Below are 24,743 nucleotides of genomic sequence, written 5' to 3'. Positions count from 1 at the left end.
GTCACAGACAAGAAATACTTTAATTAAATATTATGTAAAATTAACAACTTTGTACAATAAAATGTAGAAATATGGCCATAAAACAACTCAAATAAACCATACATGAGCCAGAAATAAAGGCATTTGTTCTTACAGAGCTCGAGTTTAGTGAAATCTTCCGAGTATGGGTACTTAATTAGACTAAAAGACAAAACCAGATTGCAGAAATTATGAAATCCACAAATGCACTTCACGTAACCTTGAGTTTTTCTTACTTTCAGGGTGACCTCACCGGCTCCTCCACTTGGCCGAGCTTTGTTGAGCCATCACAAAGCAAATACATTGTACATTCATCATTTATTTCCATCTACAGCTGCCTTTGCTTCCTGCAGCTAAAGGAAACTTGTGTGCCGATTGCCAAGAGGAAACATCCGCTTTTGGATTGAAACAGAAAGAGTAGCACACTGCCAAACATTATAACATTTACAAAGCCCGAAGTGCAAAGAAAAAAAGCTCAAAATGAAAGCCTTGGATAGGGAAAAAAAAATCACTGCGTCTCATTTGTGGATTTTGGCACGACTCGGAAAATCAATATCATTGAGAGAGAAAAGTGATACGATTCGGCTATGCTACGGTGTCATGAGTTACTTACAAAATGACATTTACGGTATAGAACATCTTCATCTTGGTTGTCCATATATGATACAAAAACTAACTTTTCATTTGTTTTCATTCCCTTTGAATGCTGTTTTACTTGAGGGAATAGGGTAAAATTAATGTTGAAAAAGACAAACTGACAAAATAGTCCAAAAAGATGAGGGGTCACAATAATTATTTTTTATTTTAGTAAAAAATGTTTGTGCTTTTTACACCATTGATCTGAATGGAATAATGAGATTCACTGTGGTGTACGTTTGTCATTAAAACAGCAGAAAGTTTCCTCTCAGGAGATTCACTGGAAAGCCTTTGACAGAGCTTTTTTCTGACATATTTTAATAAACATTAGTAACTGATGTATATTTCCATTGCAGATTTTTTTTTTTCCTTCTTGATCCCTGTAAACATGGTTCAGTTATGTGGCAAAGTTATGGTGGCAGGTAAAAATTACTTTACATTCTACAAAAACAAAATTTACAACCACAATTGGATTTTCCCCCCTGGGGCGGCTTGACATGCACTTTATCTACTAATATTATTACAGCCAGGTGACACAAACAATTTATTTGACTATACAACAAACAGTTTTCTTTCAAAAAAGTACTTTTTTAGATAACTTAAAAATTAATATAAAAATAAACAATAGTTTTGACTGCTCCTCGAAATAGCAAACAAACAAACAAAAATGGACGGAGGGTCTAATGGCATAAAACAATTCTGAATTTCAAATGAAATGCGCAGATCTATCGGTACAAAACATCGAATGCAGGCGATGATTCTTGGCTAAACCTTCATCGTAATTTCGACCATGGAAAACAATACAGGTGAGATCAAAGAAAATGATGCAAAAGCAATATACAAAATTTCAAAGATAAATACAATATTTATAATTGATATGTTACAAAAAAATCCCTTAGTGACCGCAAGTGTTTGTGTGAAAGTGTTGCAATGTATAAGACAATTTTACTCCTAACTGTAGGAATAAAACTCTGTACTAAATATTTAAGTGAATCTGGAAAATTCAAGACAAGTGTATAAATATTTAGCTACAACTTTGGCAAAATCACAAAAGTCTACAATTGTATAACCACATACAAAACACATTAGGGAGTAAGGAGCTAGAGGTATAAGGACAACTTTCTGGTACAAGAAACAGACTTCACAGTAGCCTAAGAATGCAATAGTATACAGTGCTAGCAAAAAGTTGAAAAACATTGCAGATCACACTCGCTTTACAGGAAGCTTTAGCAGTGGAAATATTTTCTTTCTTTTTTTTTTCTTTTTTTGTCTTTTGTAACCAACAGACAGTAGCGCTTCGTCTCTGTTAGTGTGCTTGTTGAAGGCAAGAGAAGAATTTTTGCAATATCAAAGTTACAACTTCTACCTACAATAAGTTACAAAGTTCATTTCCGCCGAACGAACTGAAAGATAAGATCTCCTTTCCCGGTTCCTCGCATCGTTCCTTCTTCCTTGCCTTTCTTTTTGATTTATAAATCATATATCTTATATTATTTCCAGTTTATTGGCTCTGTATATATTGGCCCCCTTTTTATTACCACAATCAAAATAAAAAAAATAAGCAAAACAATAAACAAAAAATAATAATAATAAAAAAGGAAAATGAATTCACATTATGAAGATGTGCAGTGGCAGCACATCGGTGAAAGAGAAACATTCTTACACATTTTTTTATCAGTGTTTTCATCAAATGACATATCCACAATGTTTCTTCCCACACATAGCAAGAACTAGACATAGCCAAGATTAAACCAGAAATGTTTATACAAAATAGGTACGTTTTGTTCTTTTTTTTTTCCCCTTCGAGATCGTGAAAATATGACAAGAGATTCAGTCAATAAAATTAAATTGTTCATGACGAAGTCGCTTGCATGTCAATTTCGAATAAACTCTTTGAGACAAGGTGTCTTTTTCCTCTGAATAACATAATTAGTTGCTGATTAACTTCATGACGAATGACGACTTCGAGGAGGATCCTCCGTATAACGTACTACGCTTCGTCCCAGTGAGGAGGTGGCTGCTTTACAAGGGAAGTATGTGCAGCGGCAGCACATCGGTGAAAGAGAAACATTCTTACACATTTTTTTATCAGTGTTTTCATCAAATGACATATCCACAATGTTTCTTCCCACACATAGCAAGAACTAGACATAGCCAAGATTAAACCAGAAATGTTTATACAAAATAGGTACGTTTTGTTATTTTTTTCCCCTTCGAGATCGTGAAAATGACAAGATTCAGTCAATAAACTGTGAAGTCGCTTGCATGTCAATTTCGAATAAACTCTTTGAAGCAAAGTGTCTTTTTCCTCTGAATAACAGAATTAGCTGCTGATTAACTTCATGACGAATGACAACTTCGAGGAGGTTCCTCTGCATAACGTACTATGCTTCATCCCGGTGAGGAGACGGCTGCTTTACAAGGGAAGGGAGTGCAATTTACATGGGTGGGACCACCAGTCCGGACATAGCTGAAAGAGAAAGATAAACAATTTTAGCACGGGAGGTCTCGAGACGCCGCACAGTAGACAAAAAGGAACACAGCAGTAAGTATGTCACTCGCATTTCACAAAATACTCGTATAAGGACAACTTTCTGGTACAAGAAACAGACTTCACAGTAGCCTAAGAATGCAATAGTATACAGTGCTAGCAAAAAGTTGAAAAACATTGCAGATCACACTCGCTTTACAGGAAGCTTTAGCAGTGGAAATATTTTCTTTCTTTTTTTTTTCTTTTTTTGTCTTTTGTAACCAACAGACAGTAGCGCTTCGTCTCTGTTAGTGTGCTTGTTGAAGGCAAGAGAAGAATTTTTGCAATATCAAAGTTACAACTTCTACCTACAATAAGTTACAAAGTTCATTTCCGCCGAACGAACTGAAAGATAAGATCTCCTTTCCCGGTTCCTCGCATCGTTCCTTCTTCCTTGCCTTTCTTTTTGATTTATAAATCATATATCTTATATTATTTCCAGTTTATTGGCTCTGTATATATTGGCCCCCTTTTTATTACCACAATCAAAATAAAAAAAATAAGCAAAACAATAAACAAAAAATAATAATAATAAAAAAGGAAAATGAATTCACATTATGAAGATGTGCAGTGGCAGCACATCGGTGAAAGAGAAACATTCTTACACATTTTTTTATCAGTGTTTTCATCAAATGACATATCCACAATGTTTCTTCCCACACATAGCAAGAACTAGACATAGCCAAGATTAAACCAGAAATGTTTATACAAAATAGGTACGTTTTGTTATTTTTTTCCCCTTCGAGATCGTGAAAATGACAAGATTCAGTCAATAAACTGTGAAGTCGCTTGCATGTCAATTTCGAATAAACTCTTTGAAGCAAAGTGTCTTTTTCCTCTGAATAACAGAATTAGCTGCTGATTAACTTCATGACGAATGACGACTTCGAGGAGGATCCTCCGTATAACGTACTACGCTTCGTCCCAGTGAGGAGGTGGCTGCTTTACAAGGGAAGGGAGTGCAATTTACATGGGTGGGACCACCAGTCCGGACATAGCTGAAAGAGAAAGATAAACAATTTTAGCACGGGAGGTCTCGAGACGCCGCACAGTAGACAAAAAGGAACACAGCAGTAAGTATGTCACTCGCATTTCACAAAATACTCGACTCGAAAGGCGCTGGGGATGTTTGTAAAATGGAGGCTGTTGCTGTCGGGGGCCGACGGGGGAGGGTTGGGAGTGATTGAGTGAAATGTGCTTCACCAACAAGACGTGCTGGAAAGACTTCACTTTTTGAAAGAGGAGCTTTCTGACATTTTGAGGAGAAAGCATCCTGGCTCCCACATGTGTGATATTTCTCTTAGCGTTTTGTTAATGGCAAACAGTGGGCCAGACTCCCAGGAGAGGGTCCCTGCTGACAGCCGTGAAACAACACGGTCACTTCTGCTAACGTCACGTAGACCCACGGTCTCCCCTTCTCAGTCAGCAACCAGACACCCCTCGGCTTTGCCCAAATTGAAATCTTCGCCTCGCTCCCTCCTGCCATTACCAGAGCCGAGTGGATGCTGGAAAACTATTTGCATTCTCCTGTCAGCCCGTATTTCCACCCCCCAATCTCTCCTTATTGTGACATCTAAAGAAGGCCGGACTAGGTCGTCGTACGCCCACTTCTCGGGCCGCCCGAATGCAGAGATTGATGTACTCGCTCATTTCCGCAATTAGGTGTCTAGTGAAGTGCCAGGGGAGGGCAAACGGGAAGAAAGCTCTTTTGCCGCTTTCGACTTATTTGTAGAGTCATGCTTGGAGTGCTTTTAAGTTTGCCAAGGCATCTGATGTTGTGGCATTCCTCATTAATTTCTGCAAACCACATATTAATAAGTAGATGCATGTAGCGGCATGAACTTTAATTTCTCAGTTCATTAGGTCTAACATTATTAATCTCGGTTGCACACGCTATGGCTAAAACATGTTTTCAAAGCAAACAACTGGGCCTTGACGAAGAGCAAATACGAGTGCACTAAACAGCCAGAGTAAGTCTTTAATTTGCCGAACGATGCCGCCCTGCCGAGAATACCGTGAGCTCTTTCCCTCTCGCTCTTTCTTCTTATAATCACATTCAACCTGGGTTATAATCACTTCTTCTGCAGTTAAGTTCCTCTCTGGCGATGTTATTCGATGTTGGATGAGCGAGCACAGCGAGGCGTTAACATTTCTGCCCTTTTGAATCCATCGTTCGCGCTACTATTGTAGGAAATGCATTTTTAACACGCTACAGTATTTCGAGGACGACGGGGTTGTGTACCGCCAGTGTAAAGAGAATATGGTGGCATACGTTGAGCTCAGTTTGAATGCAAAAGAGCCAGTGAATAATGGAGTAGTTGAGTCGATTTTATTTGTGCAAGATGTTTCCAAATTATAGCGATCCCAGCCACTCGAGTATGAAATCTCATGAGACACTTAACTTTGCTTAATCATTAATGAAAGATAAATAAATCAATAAACACACCCACACATGCACGGTCTTTTTTGGGGGGACTAAAACAAACGAGCATATCATCAGGTAAATGGAGTTGGAATGGGATATGAGATGTCCTGCCATGGCCACTTTCTGGATAATAGGCGTTCTTATCGACTCTGACTGGGTCATTTTGCCGAAAAAAATTGTGTTTTAAAGATTTTGAGTGCTGTTTTGCTGGCCTGCTTTATAATTGCAATTGGATTTGCTTTTCAATCGGCTGCTTTGATTGGTCGGATTTGCTAAATGTCTCGGTTGTTCAGCCTCCAGAGTCACCCCTCCTTTTATCCAGTAGCACACATTCCCAAAAGATAACAAAACAAACCAACAAACAACCAACAGAACGACAACAGAGGAGTGTCAAAAGGAAAGGGAAGCACAGGTGGAGGACAGAGAGAGCGGGGGGGGCTCAACATTACCTTGATACTTACTGCCGTAGGGAGAGTTTGCAGAGGAGCCGTTCAAGAAGCCCGGTGAACTGGGCACGCCCAAGTTGGGCATTCCCGTGTTGCCGTAGCCATTCATGCTGTTGCTGACGGTGTTGTAGTTGGACTGCTGCGGGGTGCTGCTGGGCACGTAACCGCGAGGCGAAACGCTGCTCGTGTTGCGACTGTAGCCCACTGCGGACGGAAAGACAAGGGTCAAAATCTGCCACAATTTTTGCAATCTATATAATTCTTGAGATAGGTGCCATCACCTGTTTCAAAGTTTTTTTAGGCTATTTATTAGCATATACATACATATCAAATGTAAATTCTTTGAAAATAGTTCCTATAGTCATGCCACGCCTTTGGAATTTTTTTTACGATTTTTTTTTCCTGAACGATTTGCACAGTAATGCATTCTGCTTGTTTTATGAGTATGGCCCAATGTGCTAAATTCACCTCCATGTATGTAAGGAGGATATTCAGCATCCTAGCGTGTATTCCGGTGTGATTTTTCCCTGTCCTGACCTGAGTGGAGGCAACAATGGAACAGGTGTAAACCTATTATCGGTACACTGGCTAAATTCAGTGTGTGAGATAGCGCTGCGTGTTCTGGCAGGCTGGTAGCGGAGAGATGGGGACAGGGTCAGACACCACGTGGGATCTATGCTATACACAGCCAGGAAAGATAAAGCTGCAGCCGGCCTGTGCCATGATTTATGCTGCTAGCAGCTCGCTAATGTTCGCAAATCGTTGCAAGCATTTTTTCTAGAAACGTATATAACTCATTTTGATATTCGCAGATGAATAACTAAAGTGGTTAGTAGGTTCTCCTGCCTGGCTGTGCTGGTTAGGCTGTCGTGTTGGATAGTTTTTCAAAAGCTTTGGTGGCTATCTCTCAGACTGACAAGCCTCCCGTTTGGCCAGCAAACCACCCTATTCTGCATTAAGCTTTTTTCTGCAGGGTTCATTGTAATCTACATGCTAATCTTCATGCCACATACCTTGTGAGGTCTCTGAGACGTTGACGGCGAGCTGACCGCCGAAAGAGTTGACTCCCATCATTCCGCCGTGAGAGGCCGTGTTGGCGAGGGACGGGATCTGGTTGTGGTTACGTGGGACGCTGTACAGAGCCTCTGCGATATCTGCGGCCCTCTTCAAGATGATCTCCTACCACACAGAAACAGAGAAAGGAGAGTTATCAGTACGTTCTCAAAGGAACTTGAGGCCAGAGATCTGAAATGATTATACACTTATGTGTAAATGCATGTAAAACATTTATATAAAATGGCATGTAAATTAAAGCAATCAAAATACTTAAAGAGTTAATTATACATTTTTTCTTCTTCTTGTGTTTCATGAATGAGTACATTTTGGCACTTATATATACATACACACACACAAATATAAATATGGATTTTCTGTCTGTAGGTAAACATAAATGACAGGACATTTGCATTTGTTTCACTGTAGTTGTACTGCAGTGTCTTCACCTCTGTGCTACTCGACTGGGGGGAAATAATGTAATGGATCATTTCTTCTGAATATGTATTAGACCTCTCAAGCATAGCTGGACCGCTCTGTAGAATATATTCCAGAAGTGCACCTTTTAGGGCCAAGTTCAAGGTTATCCTCCCTATTTAAATAAGCCTGTATATGGTTGTGTGAGTGTGTTTTGAGTGATTAACTTGTCACTTTGCACCAAGAGCCGCAGCCAGGAATTATATTGCGAAAAAGCAGAAGAAGAAGAAGAAGAAGAAGAAGAAGAAGAAGAAAAAACAAGCTTTCACCCGGCTACAGTACAAAGGCCCCCAGCTAGCTTTGAAACATACAGGAATGTAGCAAAAGGAGATGAATGCTGACTTAATTATAGTCACCGTGCAAAGGAAGAGAAAAGGTGCTTCATTAGCATGAGTTTGTACCTGGTTGTTGTGTGGCATCCCGTACAGCGCTTCCACAAGGTCGGCGGCTCTCTTTAGCAACACCTCCTGCAATATACACCCAGAATGCAACATAATCAGTCATAAAGACATATAAACACCATCAGCCAGTACATTGCACATGAACAATAAGCGTGCATGTGGGTCCGGGTACATTATAAGCTCTTTATCTCTGGTTGGGAAAAAATACACAAGCTGACGAGTGGAAATAAAACATTTTTAATTATATATTATCAAATGCATTATTTTATTTCTTAGTCACATTTCATTTGACTTAGACTAGTGAAGCGGTGTGTAACTTAAGCTAAATGAGTCAACATAAGGACTTGCATTTCAACTATGTGGCCTTGTGGGTATTAAACAAACAAACACTAGCACGCCGCACCTAGTCAAACACAGACGCCACGTTCGCCTGCTAATTCCGCGCACTTTAGCTCAGAAGAACAATGAGTCATTTTCCATATCTTAATTAAACTGGCAGAGTCCTCAAAGACAACATCTCACCCCTAATTCATGCCCCAGATTTGCAGAAGAGTTCAATGCCCATTCCTCTTTCTTCAGGACAATAAAGTGAATTAGCTCGGGTTAATCTAGTTCTTTCATAATGACATTATGACATTTTTCAATTAACCCTCTTTCTCTGGCTGTTGTAAAGGACTTCATAAACGACTTCCCCTCCAGAGTGGGCTGAGAGGCTGTGCCCTGGGACATGGACGCCGGGAACTCTCGCTTATCCCCGTCTGCAAGCTTTCCTCCGACTTATAACACAAAAAGGATTAACCTGCCGCTTATTTTCCCTTCAAAAATCACACCTAAGCTGCCAACGAGGTGTGTACGGCAGGATCTCCAAAGCGTTTTGCATGGGCTGCCGCTTGTTTTTCTCTTCCAAGAGCTACTTTTTGGGAATTGTGTTGCATTTTAGCATGTCTTGAACTTGCTGACTTACTTTTTATCGATTTGCAGGTGGCGTTTGAGTGTAACCACATTCATGGCGTTGTCCTTGTGAGTGCAAAGCCCGGAGCGCCTTCATCACGGCTTGATGGCTATTTCATTCCCATGCACAAGCGCCATGTTGGATTCATATTTATCAAGATTAATCACAGGCCTGTGCGTTTTATAGAGACGCACTCCAAACCTGAGCCTAACCGGATGACTGCTTCTTCAAATGGGCATTTACCTCGGAAATTGGGGGCTGCGTTTCATGTTGCATGCGTCTAGTTTGCATACAAATAAAGAATTACACTTGTCATTCAGCAGGTAGTGTAAATGAAAGGCCCAGCTGTCTTAGTCCGGCTCTCGGCTCTCTCTAAGCAAGATGAAGTGTTTTTCTGAGCCGCTAATAATTACTCATCATATCACAAGACGTCTTACATGCCTCCCAATTTCACCTGACGATTATCGCAATTAACGTCGCTGAAAACTCACCGCAGCCGACACCTACTTGAACTTCTCGTCCATATGGCGGCCGAGAGGAGGAGGAGACGTAAGGATAGTTTAAGAAAACGATGCATACTCTCAACTCTAATCTGTCATTTACCATGAGGTGTGTTTCCTAATGAACCGGATTTAGCAGCGCGCATTGAAGTGGGAGTCTATGCGTGTCAAACGCGCCGGCCAATCGGCGAAGGAGGCTGTGAATGAGTATGTTTTGTTCCAGCATGCCCCTCTCATCTTCGCGGCCTCATGCTGAGAATATGATTAGCGGTGAGCGGTGTTCGAAACGCATTTCCATTTAAATTTCAGAGCAGCGGCATTAAGTGTAATTGACTCCCCTTCTTTTTCCGCATCGACACAAGACTTCAGGTTAGACTGGGAACTATTTAAGCCTGAAACGATCCCAGGGCTTGTTTCGTGACAAATGCGAGGGCTTATTATTACAAGAGCTCATTGTTCCGCTGGTGGACGAGAATCGTTTAAATGGAAAACTTGTTATTATCACTCTTGAATATCGTGAGTGGTATATATCACCACTGTTAAAGAAGCCAAGTGAGGTGAGGGGCTGGAGGTGCTAATATCATTATAAAAGTGTAAAGCAATTATTCTGTTAGTTCTTGCCTGAGGTGATGAACACATTGAGAAGTGCGGGACCAATACGTGTAGCTACCTCGCTACAGACAGAAGATGAATTTTAATGCATGGGTAATTGCTCAACATGAAGGCATTTCTAATCATTTTTCTTGGATATTAGATTGAACGGGAAGCGGAATAGATTGGTGTTTGCGAGCTGAAACAGGACGCAAAGAGGCTAATGGAACTGATGAATGTGAGAATACGGCCGACAGGTTACTACTATATGATTCACAATAAAGATTATTTGATGGCACGTAAGCGAATGTATAGAGCCTGATCAGATTTTCATTCCAGTGTTTGTCTCATCCTTATATCGAGACAAATGGATGACACTGATTTCAAACAAGGACTTAAAAGAAAGAGGATTGGAAGGTCCCTTTAGCAATCTCCTGCCTCATCACATGAGTGACTTCACATATTGCTTTTTACTCTCTCTTGCCGTCTTCGTATATAAATGTGTTCATTGGATGCCCCTCCCCTTGGATCGAGCAGCAAATTTGGATTTGATCTAAAATTAGGGAGGTAAACTGCAATTCCGAGCAATTCTTAGTATGAATATGTTAGGGATTTCAAAAGTACAATAAGAAAGCAAAATAATTGAGAAATACTTTTTTCTTAGTATTTTTAATGTTAATATTTAGCAGTTGCATGTCCAAAGTAATAAATGCACGCCATATTGGCTTTCTGTCCAGCAACGATTTCCCATCAGACCTTGTGTATTGTAGATCCCTGCCTGAAAAGGAGGAAGGAAAAGGAAAAGAAAAAAAAAAAAAAATCCAGGAATCGATATCAGGGGCATATTATCAACTCTACAGCGGAGTCGAGCGGGCGAGCACGAGTGTGACGGCTTTACCTTATTGCTAACACACTGTGTACATCCCTCCCCCTGAAACCTCTTATTACAGCGGTCTGTCTCCCACCCGTAACATCTAATGCAGCCACTCCTCCCAGACGCTCTGCCTCTTATTGAGAATATGTGTAAGGGTCAATTGCTGCTTTGCGTGGAGCTGGCTTTGAACCTCGAACACGATAGAGGTGCAGACGGCTGCGGTAATTATGATGAATCACTTGGCACTTTCATTTACATGCTGCTGAACTCACATTTGGGTCCATTAGAGGCCAAAATCAAATATTTATGTTGTTTATTGGAACTGCTCTGGTGTGATGTCCCTGTGATGAGGGTTTACCTGAATTTGAGGTGAGTGAAATTGCATGCACTTGAGGAAAAAAAATAATTTCTGTTATTTTTTTGTTACTGATGCTGTTGTATTTCTCTTCTTTTAATAAAATATGCAATAACAAAAAATACAATAACAACAAAAATAAAGTAAAGTAAATAAATAAATGTAATATATTTTTCCAGCTTCAGAAGTGCTCAAGCAGAGTGGCTTTATTTATTTATTTATTTTTTGATAATGGATAGTTTAAAGCATTTACTGGAATGATATTTCCTATCCAGATATTGGCCTCCACAGAGACAGAGAGCCAAGTGTAATTGAAACACATCATGTGGCGCAGGGCAAAGTCTTATGGGTTCTTAGTTTGGTGTGTGTCCACGGGACGCTAGCGCTGAGACAACGCCATTCCAGAGCTGTTCAGAGGAAGTTAATGATAGCAGCTGCTCCCATGCTGTGCTTTAATAGATATTTGTATGATATCTGTTATTGGGCCTCCGTGGTGGTCAGCTCGTGCCGAGCACCCACGAACAGGGTACAAAATAATCTCTTAACATATTATTAAGAAAAGCCCTCGGCGCCGCGTCGCTCTCAGATGGGAAATTATCACGTTTTCTATTAGCCGGGCACAAGTCATAGATTCTATCAAAGCTAAATGAGCAAAAAAAAGAGGGACAGATCAAAGAATAGGAAATAGAAAAGGTCCGACAGGCATGCTTTGTCTTTCATGTCACACATCAAAACAAGAGAACTGTGATACGTGTCAACCACATGGGAACTGCAGGCAAACTGCATGGTTTGTGGAATTTAAGTGGGAAAAAAATAAATAAATGAAGCTAAAAATCCCAGAGAGAGGGCTTGCCCATATTAACGTGCGCAAAACTAATTTATTAACCTGCTAAGACAAGGACTTTTAACGGAAAGCTCTGTAAACAAAAGATTAAACTGGATCTAGCTTTGGAAAATGAAAGGAAAACAAGACTGAAATAATCACACATCTGAAAAAGGCCTCTGCTTAGATTACAATCGCCACTGCCTACTGGGGTGGAAAAATACTTAATTGAACCATTTCGACGTGCCGAAAGTTTGCACGATTCCAGCGGAATCCAAACACGCCGGATTGCATAGTGATGACTTGCCAAAAGTGATTGCATGCGCTTGCTCATCTAGCCAGTGAATTGTTTCCCGTTTTGACAATTCTATGAGAAATAGCTCTTTCACACACACGCACACACAAACACAGAATCACTAACCTTGGGCAACCTCTCAGGATCACCTGGATGTCTGGGAATGACCTTCTGCAGTCTCTGGAAGCCATAGTCAATAGTTGGTTCGTTCAAAGCTAAACCGCAAAACAAGAAAACGCCATCAGTTAGCATCCTGCGCAGGCAAAACAAATGAACAGATTTGTGTTTTCATCATAAATGTTATTACATTCGCTCTTGAGAATGTATGCACCCATTATGCATTTTATTCCAGATAGGTCTGAGCATTTGAATAAAAGGTAATAACATGCTGTGCAATACTCCGTCAGAGCCACATCTATCACCTCTCCTATTTGGAAGAACGAGGCCTATAATTGATCAGATAAATTTGAAGGAGTTAGCGGATACATTATGAATGAAACAGGCAGGCTCATACAAACTCACACACACACTCGATTGCGACTGTCAACCCTGTGAAGTCTGCATCAGTCCTGCTTCCTGAAGCACCTGCTGGATTTATGGGCAACGGGCGATGATGACATATGTCTGGCTATTGCGCCCCTTCAGATTTATCCCTCTTTCTCGCACTCTCTCTGCCATCGTGCGCTAAAGCAAAGCAGGCAGGAGGAACACTTCATCTTATGGAGCTTTAATAATCTGTGAATGGTTGACTACAAACTGATGTAGGGCGCTATCATTTCACAGCTGTGCCGGGGCTGGCCTCATGAAATTGCTGGCCACAAATAGTAATTAATCTTTTCTTTCACACACAGACACATGCAGCACACACACGTTCCCTCCCTCTCAAATTGGAATTTTGAGTATGAAGTGCCCCGCTTATAAATCAGACAGAGCTGCTCCGTATACAAGTGCATGAATCATAATCTCAACTTCCTGCTACCACATGCATTGTGTTTAACAAGCTTTAGAAGAGTGCATGGAGGTCTATTACGGTCACACTAGACTTTAAGCATGGGAAGTTATTTTCAACAAATATGAAATATGTTGCACTCTAGGAAGTTTTTTTTTTTTTTGCATTAAATATTTTTTACATTTTTGAAGAAAAAGTGAGCAAAAAATAGTCAACACAATGCTAACATTGTTTAGGTGGTTGTCAAAGTGTTGCGATGCAGATGGCTTTTAAAGTTGACATAAAAAAAAAAAACTGATCACTTATGGCTGTTGGTTGTGCTTCAGCTTGTAAGCACAACCTTAATTAATAAGATAGATGACTTGCAGTATCCTCGTCCATAACACAAACGTGAGTGTAAAAGTGTGAAATTTCTGTCACTAACATCAACAAACAGAAATGCACAAATAATAATTATTGATTTTAAACAGGTTTCCTGAACACTAATCTGCCACTGGCCAGACATACAGATAGCCCCGCCCCCAAATGCATACCATTGGTTGAGTGGAACATAAAAATGATACAGAAGGAAGAAAAGATCACAAGAGGAAAGCAAGCAGAGCATCAGCATAAAAATATTATCAGACATGAATGTAGATGTCGTCGTCAGGCCATATGAATCAATGTGCTTTTTCTTTTGAGAGATCAAATCTGTCTGTTCCCCTTATTCAGCACGCGGTTTGCCGCTGAACTCTGCTCTGATGGAAACGGGGAGAAACACGAAAACGAACTAAAGCAGAGAATGAGAGATGACAGCCTGAGAGGAGAAGATGAGCATATTAGACAGGAACTTCCTAGAAATAATTGGGTGACTTTATGATGAAGTGCTACAATTACATCTAAGTGTAGTAGGTTTAGACAGGAACTTCCTAGAAATAATTGGGTGACTTTATGATGAACTGCTACAATTACATCTAAGTGTAGTAGGGGGCGGCAATCCAATCAATCCGATCTGATCAATATCAAGACGGCGCTTATGTTTTGGTGCACACGTATGCGTGTCATCATGGGACAGCGGTGATGCTATTTGACATGCCATCTTGCATGGCTGAAGACAAAGTAGCATGCAGGAATCCGAAGTAAGATGTCGGCTTGTTAATAAAGCATTGATCGGGCGTATTGATTTTACATGACATGGCTTTCACAAGGATGTAGCTCTCTCACGCACACCTTCACCTCCCCCTTTCCTTCTCCCCTCGCCTGTCGTTCCTAGACGGACACCCTCCACCTCTCCGAGATGTAAATGTTTGTATTACAGCACTTCATTATGCCTGAATTTGCCCATATGAGGGTATCCATCATTTTGGCGCATTTTTTATGTCTGGCGCCTGGAACTACACAAATGGATCATGCACTTTGACACTAGCCCTTCAGGATGTCTATTTGCCCTGGGACACATAATAAAAGTACCCGGTGACATTAAATATGGCCCAAAAGCGGGCAGATTTACAGCCGTTCTGATGGCACTTTCACACAGCGCAGCCCCGAGCAGCAACATGTTGTTCTGCGCTCTGACATTGAGGCTTTGCTGATGAAGGAATGTGTGCGGTTTGATAAATGCATCGGAACAGTGGGTGCTGAACGCTCTTCAGTTATTGATCTGATGCTAATGCAGTAAAAGAGGTCAGTGAGACCTTCATTAGCGCAAGACAGTCCCTCACCTCTGAGATCCTCCACCTCAAACACACCAGGAATTATTAACTACAGCTAGGTGAAAAACACACTGATTTATATGGGAACCACAATTTCTTGTAAAATACCATAGCATAATTGCAACAGCATTGATTTTAGCCGTATAATGTGTCATAAAAAATAATAAAAGAAATTCAAATAAAATAATTAAATAGTAATCGTGGTTTCTAGCAAAATGCTATAATATAACTATAATAAAACTGTCTGATCGGCAATAAATAAACAGACAGTAAATGTCAATCACAGTATCTAGAAAAATATCATAGTATAAATACAATAAAACTTGATATAAGCAAATTAGTTATGAAAAAATAAATATTTTAAAATACCATAACATAAACAAAATGACATATTAAATATTAAATTTGTATTAAATAATAATAATAATATAATAAATCAATCAATAAATCAATTAAAAAAAGAAATTCATATTTTCTAGCAAAATACCATAACTACAATAAAACTGTTTGATTAGTCTAAATAAATAAATAAATAAGTCATAAAAATTCATATAAAATCATAGTATCTACCAAAAATAATTACTATACAATACTAATTAATTAAAATGAATCCTTTAAAAAAAAAAAAAATCCCCCAGTAGCAACAACATCTAAATTTTGCATTGCTGGGGTTTTCTGGGTGGTTGTTAGGTGGTTACTTACTGATCCAAGTAATAAAACATCAACCCTGAAAATATTCTGAACTCTAGATATGGCTCAATGTAAATCTATTGGATTTTTTACACCCATTTTATCACCCACCAAGTGAAAACCAAAAGCCTGATCACTTTGTGTAAAGTAATACACAATTTAAGGTTTCTGTAGCACAAATGGTGCACTTAGCAAACATCACTAATAATTCTAGTAGCCACGTTATGTTTTGTGGAAACTGTGTTTACCATGCTAAAATAAATTTATAAGGGGAGTACTGCTGCGATTACGAACACATAAAATTGGGTTTTGGTGTGTGTGTGTGGGGGGGGGGCGTTAGTGCTACTGGGCCAGCTGGGAAATATGGAGAACAGATTGAGTTTAAATCCAGACAGACTCCTTGCAAGCATCTTGCTTCTCCTGCACTCTCACGTCGTTGAACAATAAAACTATTTTTCTCGTTCACAACCTACACACTCTCTATCTCTATATCTTTCAGCCCAGGCCTGAGGCTAAGCCCCTCCCACTGGCCTTTGAGCCGGCCCCCCAGCCTCGGGCCCGGCAAATCAATAGCACTTTCCTGTTTTAGAGCTGGGTAATTATGAGGTGGGGAGAGTAGGTGACCTTTCACCTGTTCCGCATTACTTTGCTGATATTAAGATAAATTGCCCGATTTTGGGTAAACATATGCTGCAATTCAGGCTGTCAGCGCCGGTTTGCTCAGGGATAATTTGTATTGATCTCTCCGTTTCTTCCCAATTCTGCTTACTGACCTCACGGATAATGAGAGAGAGAGAGAGAGTGTAAGTGCTGGATATGGCTGTAGTCACCACTGCTTTTCACCGCATGTGTTTGTGTGTGTGTGTGTGTGAGTATCTGGAAGCCTGGCGTATGTCAGTGGCAGAGTGTTTTGCTTACGTCTTCATTTGTTATCCATTTTCTGTTTGTTTGTTCTATCCATCCAGAATGGCAAGAGGGGGCCCGAAAGCCGTTTAGCACTCAAGCATAACTGAGCACGTTAAATCAAATCAGGCTCACATCTCGTACGGGGCCGTTATGAATTATGGAGCCGCTCGTATAAAAGGGAAATGTGCTTGCTAATGAGCTAGCATGCTTTTCGGGCCGCCTCGCCTTCGCAGAACGAGTGGAGTGAATGAACAGAAGGGTTTGCGTTTGATGGATGACAAATCTAAAGCTCCTTGGGCTGGTCATCATGTTTAGTTGTTTTTTTTCACCCCTCATTTGTAAAAGAGAATGTTAAGCACAATCTGCCAGGGACTTAACGTTAAACAGCCTCTGATTTTACGTCCAGAGAGAGTCTGTGTGTGTCTACATGTCGCCTGCTCGTGCGTGTGTGTATGTGTGTGTGTGTGTGTGTGTGTGTGTTTGTGCATGCGTGTCTCCATATATTTCAAGATTGAGTGTTTTGACCTTGTTCTCGCAGACTGTATATATTGTCATTCTTCAAAGCTGACACGCTAGAGTGCGGCAGATACTAAACTGTGACACGTTTTTATTTAGCAATAAGAGAAGCGTCCCATAGTAACATCACTGGGAAGTGACACAATCGCAATCAATCACAATAAAATGCAGCTGTGCGGATTCGCAACGTTACGAGATGAAGAAAACTTACTTGATGCACTATGCAAAAAAAACTGTACATCCACAGTGGTCATTTTCTGCAAAATCTGGATTTGAATATGATAAAATATGGAACTGCAAGCTTTAAAATATGATCAAATTAGCCAAAATATGTAATAAAGGATGTTTAATAGACATTTCTCAATGGTCTACTGTAAATGCAGTACTGGAGAAACGCAGCAAATTAAAAAAAAAATAACCAAAATACAAACAACCAGCTTCTTAGGCTGAGTAAACCTGGTTAATTTTAAAGACTTTGGTGTTGCATTCTGGGTAATGAAGTGCTCTTCCACTAAGGTACATATGTTGTTTCATTCTGGTAAATGTAAGACAAAATCAGCTGTTCTTTAAATTTCCATTCATTTTAACACTCTTAAAATGCATAATCTACACACTTCTGCATCCAATTCTGTTCAAATTATTTTTATTTGGTAAAAAAAAAAATCTGTGCTTGCATTCCAGACGTCCATTACATCCTGTGATGATGATAAGTGTGTATCTTTGGCTCTGATAATGAATGGCTTTCTGGCTGTTGCTCTCTATTACTTTGTCTAATTATCCTTAACTGCTGCGAGCTTATCTCCGCCCCACCTCCACCATCAAGAACCACTTTTCCACTTTTTTTTTTTTCTTCTACAAACACAAATCAGGAAGGGGAAAAGCAAGAGATTTTAAAACGGAGCGAGATCTGGAATAGTGCTGCCCATCTCTGGATTGGCTGACTGGTGTCATCACGCGCTGCGAAAACAAAAACATAGAAAGGAAATGTCTTTTAACGCAGATTGCCCATTGTTCCACAGCTGAGCGACAGAGACATGCATGAAACAGAAAAAAATGAAAGCGGAAAAGCATCAAAGGCCAAAAAGATTTTTGAGTTTAATGCAGCATAATAAAAACAGGAAAACATTCATTTGTTCCAGCACAGCTGCTGGATTTCGCTCTAAATGAGGTCAGTTTTCATCGCAATTATGATCATCAACTGCCAGACCAAGGGATGCAGTAATAATTCAGTTACTTTTCTTTAGTGAAAACAGACCACCTTCATAATTAGGATTTCTCTGAACAGACCTGAAATATAATCTAAGAGAAGGACCAAAGCATGTTTTGCTCTTAACAAGAGAGAGAGACATGCTAGCAGCTGCCTGGTGTTATGGGCCATTAGCACCTGTTTGGGGGGTCTTCTTTGCTATTGTTTTGGCCCGTCACATTTACACCTTCCTATTTCACTGCTGAAAAGTAGGTCGCGTGGTCAGGCAACAAGGTAGACCTTGATATATTCTGTAACACACTTGTCTGTTTTGAGGAATGAAACTTCTTTTTCTTTTTTGAAAAATAGTTTGTTGTAGAATACTTGGTGAAAGATTTTAGAAAAGGTATTTACTTTGGTCCCTTGTAACAAATAGTCCTCTGTAACAGATATTCCTTTTGGTTCTTTTGATGGCTTTTGGTTTCTGGTGCAGGGTCTGTTGGGTCCTTAGTCAGTTGTTGTCCTTTTCCAGATATGTAGTTTCAAAATCCAGATTAATGTAAAGATTTGTAATCCAAGGTGTATTGATGTCGATGGTTGTAAGTTTGTGTGTGTCTCCTTATAAAAATGTCTAAGATAGTTCAAGTTAATCCAGTATTAAAAGGTGGTTTTGCAGGAGCTCAGGAGTGCATGTCCTCTCTCTCTCTCTCTCGCCTATCTATCTATCTATCTATCTATCTATCTATCTATCTATCTATCTATCTATATCTATCGATCTATCTATCTATCTATCTATCTATCTATCTATCTATCTATAAACATTATATATATCATATAGCAAAAAAATCAAAAATATTTTAAAATAATATTTATATATAAACTTAGAATGGCAGTGTAAAACACTATTAAAAAGACAAATGCTAGGTGACTAAATAAAGTGTTTCTTCTAAAGTTTCTTCTTTGCTAGGTGGCACAGGTTCCATGCTAATAGCACCTGAACCAAAAGGTTCAAATGAAAGCGATTTTCAGGATTAAACCGGAAAAGAATGAGGGATGGACAGCTAAAAGGGGAAAAATGAGCTGATGGCTTACTAGTTTTGTACTATTACAGCGCTTTGAATTTCAAGCCTGTTTTGAACAAGAAAAAAAGCAAACGAGTGAGGAAGAGGGGGAAAAAAGTGGGGTTTTCGGAGAACAGAGCGAGCCGGAGCTCTTCAATGTGGCGCTAACTTCTTCATTTTATTGCCAGCTGTCTCCGAGGAAGCTATTTCATCTGCGAGAAATTCAGATATTCCGGAAATTAAAATTTCAAAGATCTGCGGCGTGAAAAAAAAAAAAGAGAGTGTGAGAGAAAAAAAATCAATGGAGGCAGATCAATGCTCATAGAAATTTCATGAACTTTGAACCGATACAGGCATGATGATGAGAAAGAGAGAGAGGGGGCCACTCGAGCCACCAATAAAGTGTCGACAGGACAAGAGAAGCCCACTCTCACGATCTAGGCCATTCATATTTTATTTCCCTGACAGAAATTACATTTCAAGTCTATTTCTGTAACAAGGAAGGTTAAAAAAGACCCCCACCCCTTCCATTTCTCTTTTCCTCCTCCTTTTGTCAGCATTCTCCATCCATGTGACTCACCTCCGGCAGATCTGACTCAAACGCACCGTTTTAACGGCTCGCCGATATCAAAACGTATTGGGTTCCACCTTCGCCGATAGCAGACGCAAATTAATATTGTAAAATGGAGATCGATACATGGATGAAGGGGAAGGGCGGGATCGATGGGTGCTAAATTATTGCTGCATTTCGTCCTCATTCAAGATGAGTTGTGTTTTCCTTTGCCGGTCAATACTTTGTGGCTTCTCTCATTAATCTATAAATACATTTGGCTATGAATGTGGTCCACGGGTTAGGCCCGGGTCAGAGGGCTGCAAACGGGAAGATGTTTGGGAACGAGAGAGCGCCCCATCCATCAGAACAAGTGCTGGCCACTGGAGCATGACTAATTTCTCTGACTTAGTGAGGACAAACCTATTTAAAGCTGCCAGAGGTAAAAAAAATAAATAAATGGACCGAGCCAAAATAGCAACCAGCAGGGCCAATTATACCCAAATCACCCCAGTGCAACTCTCTTTAAGGAGAGAGGGTTCATTCGACCCTTCCAGCACATGCAGAGGTTGACTGAATTTTTTTTGGGACCGCTGCTTATGATAGAGTTGTAGCTTGTCACAATATTGAGTTAAAATATCACCACAATCCCCAATGGTGTGGCATTGCTCACAATAATGGCACGCTCCTCTCTGAAGTAATAATATTTCTCAAAGAACTGTCTGAGAAGACAAATTCTCATCTGCTGAGAAGGACTCAGTTCTTGGTTCTAGTTATTAGTGAGCAGTTCCCCAGTACACTTGTATCATTAGACAAGAGCGTAATAGTGAGTGCCCATCTGTTTTTGGCCATTCATTTTCTCCACAGACATTTCCATTCAAAATTTAGAAAACATGATTAAAATGAAATAAAACACAATAATATGTATACAGAGTTTATTTTAAAAATATGTAATAAAAATTATGATAATTTTGTCTTCCAGACTGTGTAAAAAAAATAAAAAAATAATAATAATAATAAAATAAATAAAAAATAAAATAATAAAAAATTAATAAATTAATAAATGTATATTATTAAATAATAATTAATGAGTGTGAATTCCGATCCAAAAAAGTTCAAATTTGGGAATATTTTCTTCTTTTGCTTCAGGATCTTTGATTCAGATACCATATCTGATTCATTTTGAATCAGAATATTTGATGTGAATGTAAAATTGAATCTGAGATTGTGAAATTCACATATTTCTTAAGTTTATTTAATAAATTTGTCCATTTTTAAACGTTAAGGCTTCTTAAATTCTTCAAAGCTTTCAAATAAGGCTTTGTCAAGTCCAAGTCCTGTCCAAATTCAGTAATTAAATCAGATGAAATAATTCTCAATTTAATTCAGAATGGCGCACAATCCTGCTGCTAAATGTAGATGTAACAAAACAATTCCTCAATGGCGAAAATGAATGGATCTTCTCTATTAAGTCTGGAGTGCATCTTATTGTACTTAATGTAGTGAACATGATGGAGATGGAGAGGAAAACAACTCCTGGATTGCGTTCAAACACCTCTGTTTACTTTTCCTCCCTGCTACTGATTACTTCTGGTACTGAGTGTGTGTGTTTGCATATGTGTGTGTGTGTGTGCGTGTCTGCAGTCCTATCAGATACAGCTCGTGCTCAGCGAGACCAAAGGCAGGTGGGTGGGGACAAGTGTAGATGGACAGATAGCCCAGTGCAAACGGCTGGCTGATAATTCGCTGATATGCCGTTTCATGTGCCACCGGTTAGATTTGTTTACCATCTTTCCTGTTTCCAACTGTCCCCTCCCCATCTCCTTACAAAGACCTCACTAGAATACTGTCCTCTTCGAGCGGTAATGGACTTCCTCTAGATGCGGACGAGTCTTTTAAAGTACAATTGCGGAACTACAGAAGGGAGGTGAAAGGGAAAAAATCCACTCTTTACAATTTTAAACACTTGCGTCAGAGGTTAATTGCCTCTAAATGTCAGTAATTAGTCTAATGAAGACCTGCGTTTGGTTCCATTCTGGTGTGCATGTGTGCCAGGATCTAGATGGGCATCTTTAACGCGGCAACAGGCCGAGTGAGTGAAGGGGTGAGATGACCCCTTTGTCCTTTTGTGCTATGATAAATGACCATCTCTTCCTCTGTGCGTTTTGTCAGTTTCGGCGCAGTTGAGTCGATACCTTCACCTTGACAAGGAAACTTTGTGATTTATCAGGGCCGCCGGCCAATCAACAGGCCGGGACCTCGGAGCCCTTGGAGAGCCCGAGAGCACGCTGTGGTCAAAGTCTCGGGGAGCCGAATGGGGCGACGTTGTCACCAGCGTGATAGACAAATGAGTCTCGTTAGAAGTGACAAAAAGCGAGGAGGGGTCTTGAGACGGAGTGAAAAAAGCGAGAAATAGAAAGCAAAAAAACGCTTGACTCGTACTAATAACAGAAAGAGTCCAGAGCGGTCACGGCGGGTTAAAAGACGGAGCACCCTGTCACGCCGCAGGTTTGGAAATTAGCAAATAATGCTCCCGAGTCCTGATAAATGTCTGACAGGGCTCCCTCGCAAATCATTTTTTTTACATTTTGATGCATGTCTACAATCCCTTCGGAGGAAAGGAAAAGTTTACTGGCCCTCGAATGTGCCGTGACAAATGAAGGCCGGTAAGTGTACGATTTCTGTATGAAGTATAGTTCATTTTCGCCAATTCTGGTAAATGGGTGTCGCTGATCAGGACAAATAGTCTGGAAGGGTGATAGCTCCTGCCGTACGTCTCTATTCCTCTCTCTCTTTCTCTCCCCAGCCTCCAGTGGAGCGTTAAGGTCGTGGTCACCAGTGACCATGCCTAAATAGAAAGCAATAGCTTTGATGCAATTAGAGTCCGACGTTGAGCTTTATTTATGACTGATGACATTGTTTGGAATCGTTTGTAAAAGCGCTCAGGAGGCCTGCATCCGTTAAAGTGTCTATTAGAGCCGGAGCGCTCACATACATATATATCTTAATTTATATCTCTAACTTTCCCCTTGTTAGGAGCCAAAGGAGATCATTGCTACCTCCAAATTTGGGTCATAGAGACAGACGGAAAGTATTTCCACGCACACTCTGGCATTCCAATTTTGTTGATAGTGATGTTCCAGCTTATTTTTAAGGTACTTTTGAGACCGAGTCTCCCAAAAAGGTTCAGTGACAGCAGCTTAAGGCATAATTCAAAATCAATTTGTATTTGTCTATTAAAAAATATGTAGATATAAAAAGTTGTATTTTTATTTTATTGTGTACTTAAAACATATGAAATATATACTATATTCATAATTAGATAGATATACATAAAAAGGTATATTCATATTATATTGTGTACTTAAAATCTATGAGATAGATATAATAATAGTTTAGATGTATTATTATTTTTATTAAATTACACATATAAAATATATATCCTATCCTTGCCCAAATTCCTGTTTCAATAGAAAATATATCAACAAGAAAAAACTGCACTCATCAAGCCATTTAATGGGAAATTGAAAGCAAACATCTGGATAGGGTTTTTAAAATAGTCAGATCAGCTAAAGAGAGCATTTGCGAGTTGAGAGCTATTGGCAGATATGGACCCTTCTGACAAGCTGTTCCATGCCAGACCTGATCAATGGATAACCAATACAGGTATCAGATGGTGCAGCGGTGGCCTTGTGTTAACAAAAGACACGATCGTACAAACGTACAAGGTTAAAGCTGAAAAAATAACAGAACACACGGATCTTTGAAGGATACAAAGGGATGCAGACTCAATAAACCACTGCAGTCTTTCCTTTTAAATGAAGACACTAACGGCCTGGAGCTGTAAATAGGCCTAACACACACACACACACACACACACAGACACAGACACATGCGGTAGATCTGAGTGTTAATGGACGGCTATATATTTCTTTTTATAAACTTCCTAAATATGCATTTTAAAAAAGCAATTTCAGGCACAGTACATGGTGAAATCACAGCATACATCACTCAACAGATGGTTGCTCTAAGCTAGTAATGATAAAGCCCATATCTGAATGTATATCGCCCCTGCAAAATGAGGCCACAGCACTGTATTTAACTGGCTGTGATGTATCAGATGTGAGCGAGGGTGTGTCTGACTCAGAAACAAGAGGGTGGTCAGCATGAAATGTTGTAACATCCAACAAAAACTCTGTACCTTTTTTTCTTAATGACTTTGTAAAATATCCAGCCTTTACACAATTTAGCAAATATACACACACAGACACAGACACATGCGGTAGATCTGAGTGTTAATGGACGGCTATTGAATAACACATTGTTTTAGGCCCAGTTCTGGCAGCTCATAAACTACCGAGACCCTCTGTTTGCGTAACCTTACGGGATGCCGACAACCCATCATAGGCCTTCTTTAATGTCCCCAGGTCTTGGTGGATCTCTGCGGCGTGTTTAATTTCACTGCTGTTTAGCTGTTTAAGTGTGAGAGGTGTTGGAGAGTACCGGAGGACATTAGGAGCCCAGAGTCTGAGCAGAGTAATTTGTTTAAAGAGCATTGACCTCTGAGACAAGCGGCTTGTGTTGGCTGTGATGGAGCAGAATTATCGACTCTTAAAGTAGCACAGCACTCTGACAGGCGATTGCCGCCACATCTGAGCGATCACGAAGGACCTTTTACAACACCTTCAGCACTGACACAATTGCAGGGCGATGAAGCTTTCTGGGGGAATCTCACAAAAAGCCATCATGCCATACTGTATGTGTGTATGTATATATATATATATATATATATATATATATATTATTATATATATTTCT

The 24,743-nt window shown here is 39.9% G+C and overlaps 1 protein-coding gene across 3 annotated transcripts in view; it reads right to left on the bottom strand.

The window, feature by feature from the left end:
- Window positions 1-3,251: 3,251 nt before the first annotated feature.
- LOC107666681 (transcription factor COE3-like) overlaps window positions 3,252-24,743 on the bottom strand; it is a 30,009-nt gene continuing 8,517 nt past the window's right edge. For 2 of the 3 annotated variants that reach the window (XM_016458100.1, XM_016458108.1), the window contains exons 4-8: window positions 12,503-12,591; window positions 7,987-8,052; window positions 7,069-7,234; window positions 6,059-6,259; window positions 3,252-4,182 (exon numbers count right to left, since the gene is read on the bottom strand). In XM_016458100.1, coding sequence (XP_016313586.1) covers window positions 4,151-4,182; window positions 6,059-6,259; window positions 7,069-7,234; window positions 7,987-8,052; window positions 12,503-12,591 — 554 coding nt within the window. In that variant the 3' untranslated portion in view covers window positions 3,252-4,150. The remainder of the gene's footprint in view (window positions 4,183-6,058; window positions 6,260-7,068; window positions 7,235-7,986; window positions 8,053-12,502; window positions 12,592-24,743) is intronic. The other variant, XM_016458115.1, reaches the window with a different exon arrangement.

This window comes from Sinocyclocheilus anshuiensis, unplaced genomic scaffold (assembly GCF_001515605.1).
Source record: "Sinocyclocheilus anshuiensis isolate Anshui unplaced genomic scaffold, SAMN03320099.WGS_v1.1 scaffold1500, whole genome shotgun sequence".
NCBI classification, from domain to species: Eukaryota; Metazoa; Chordata; class Actinopteri; order Cypriniformes; family Cyprinidae; genus Sinocyclocheilus; species Sinocyclocheilus anshuiensis.
The sequence above is the reverse complement of the archived record's forward strand: the minus strand, read 5'-3'. Positions and strand labels throughout refer to the sequence as shown.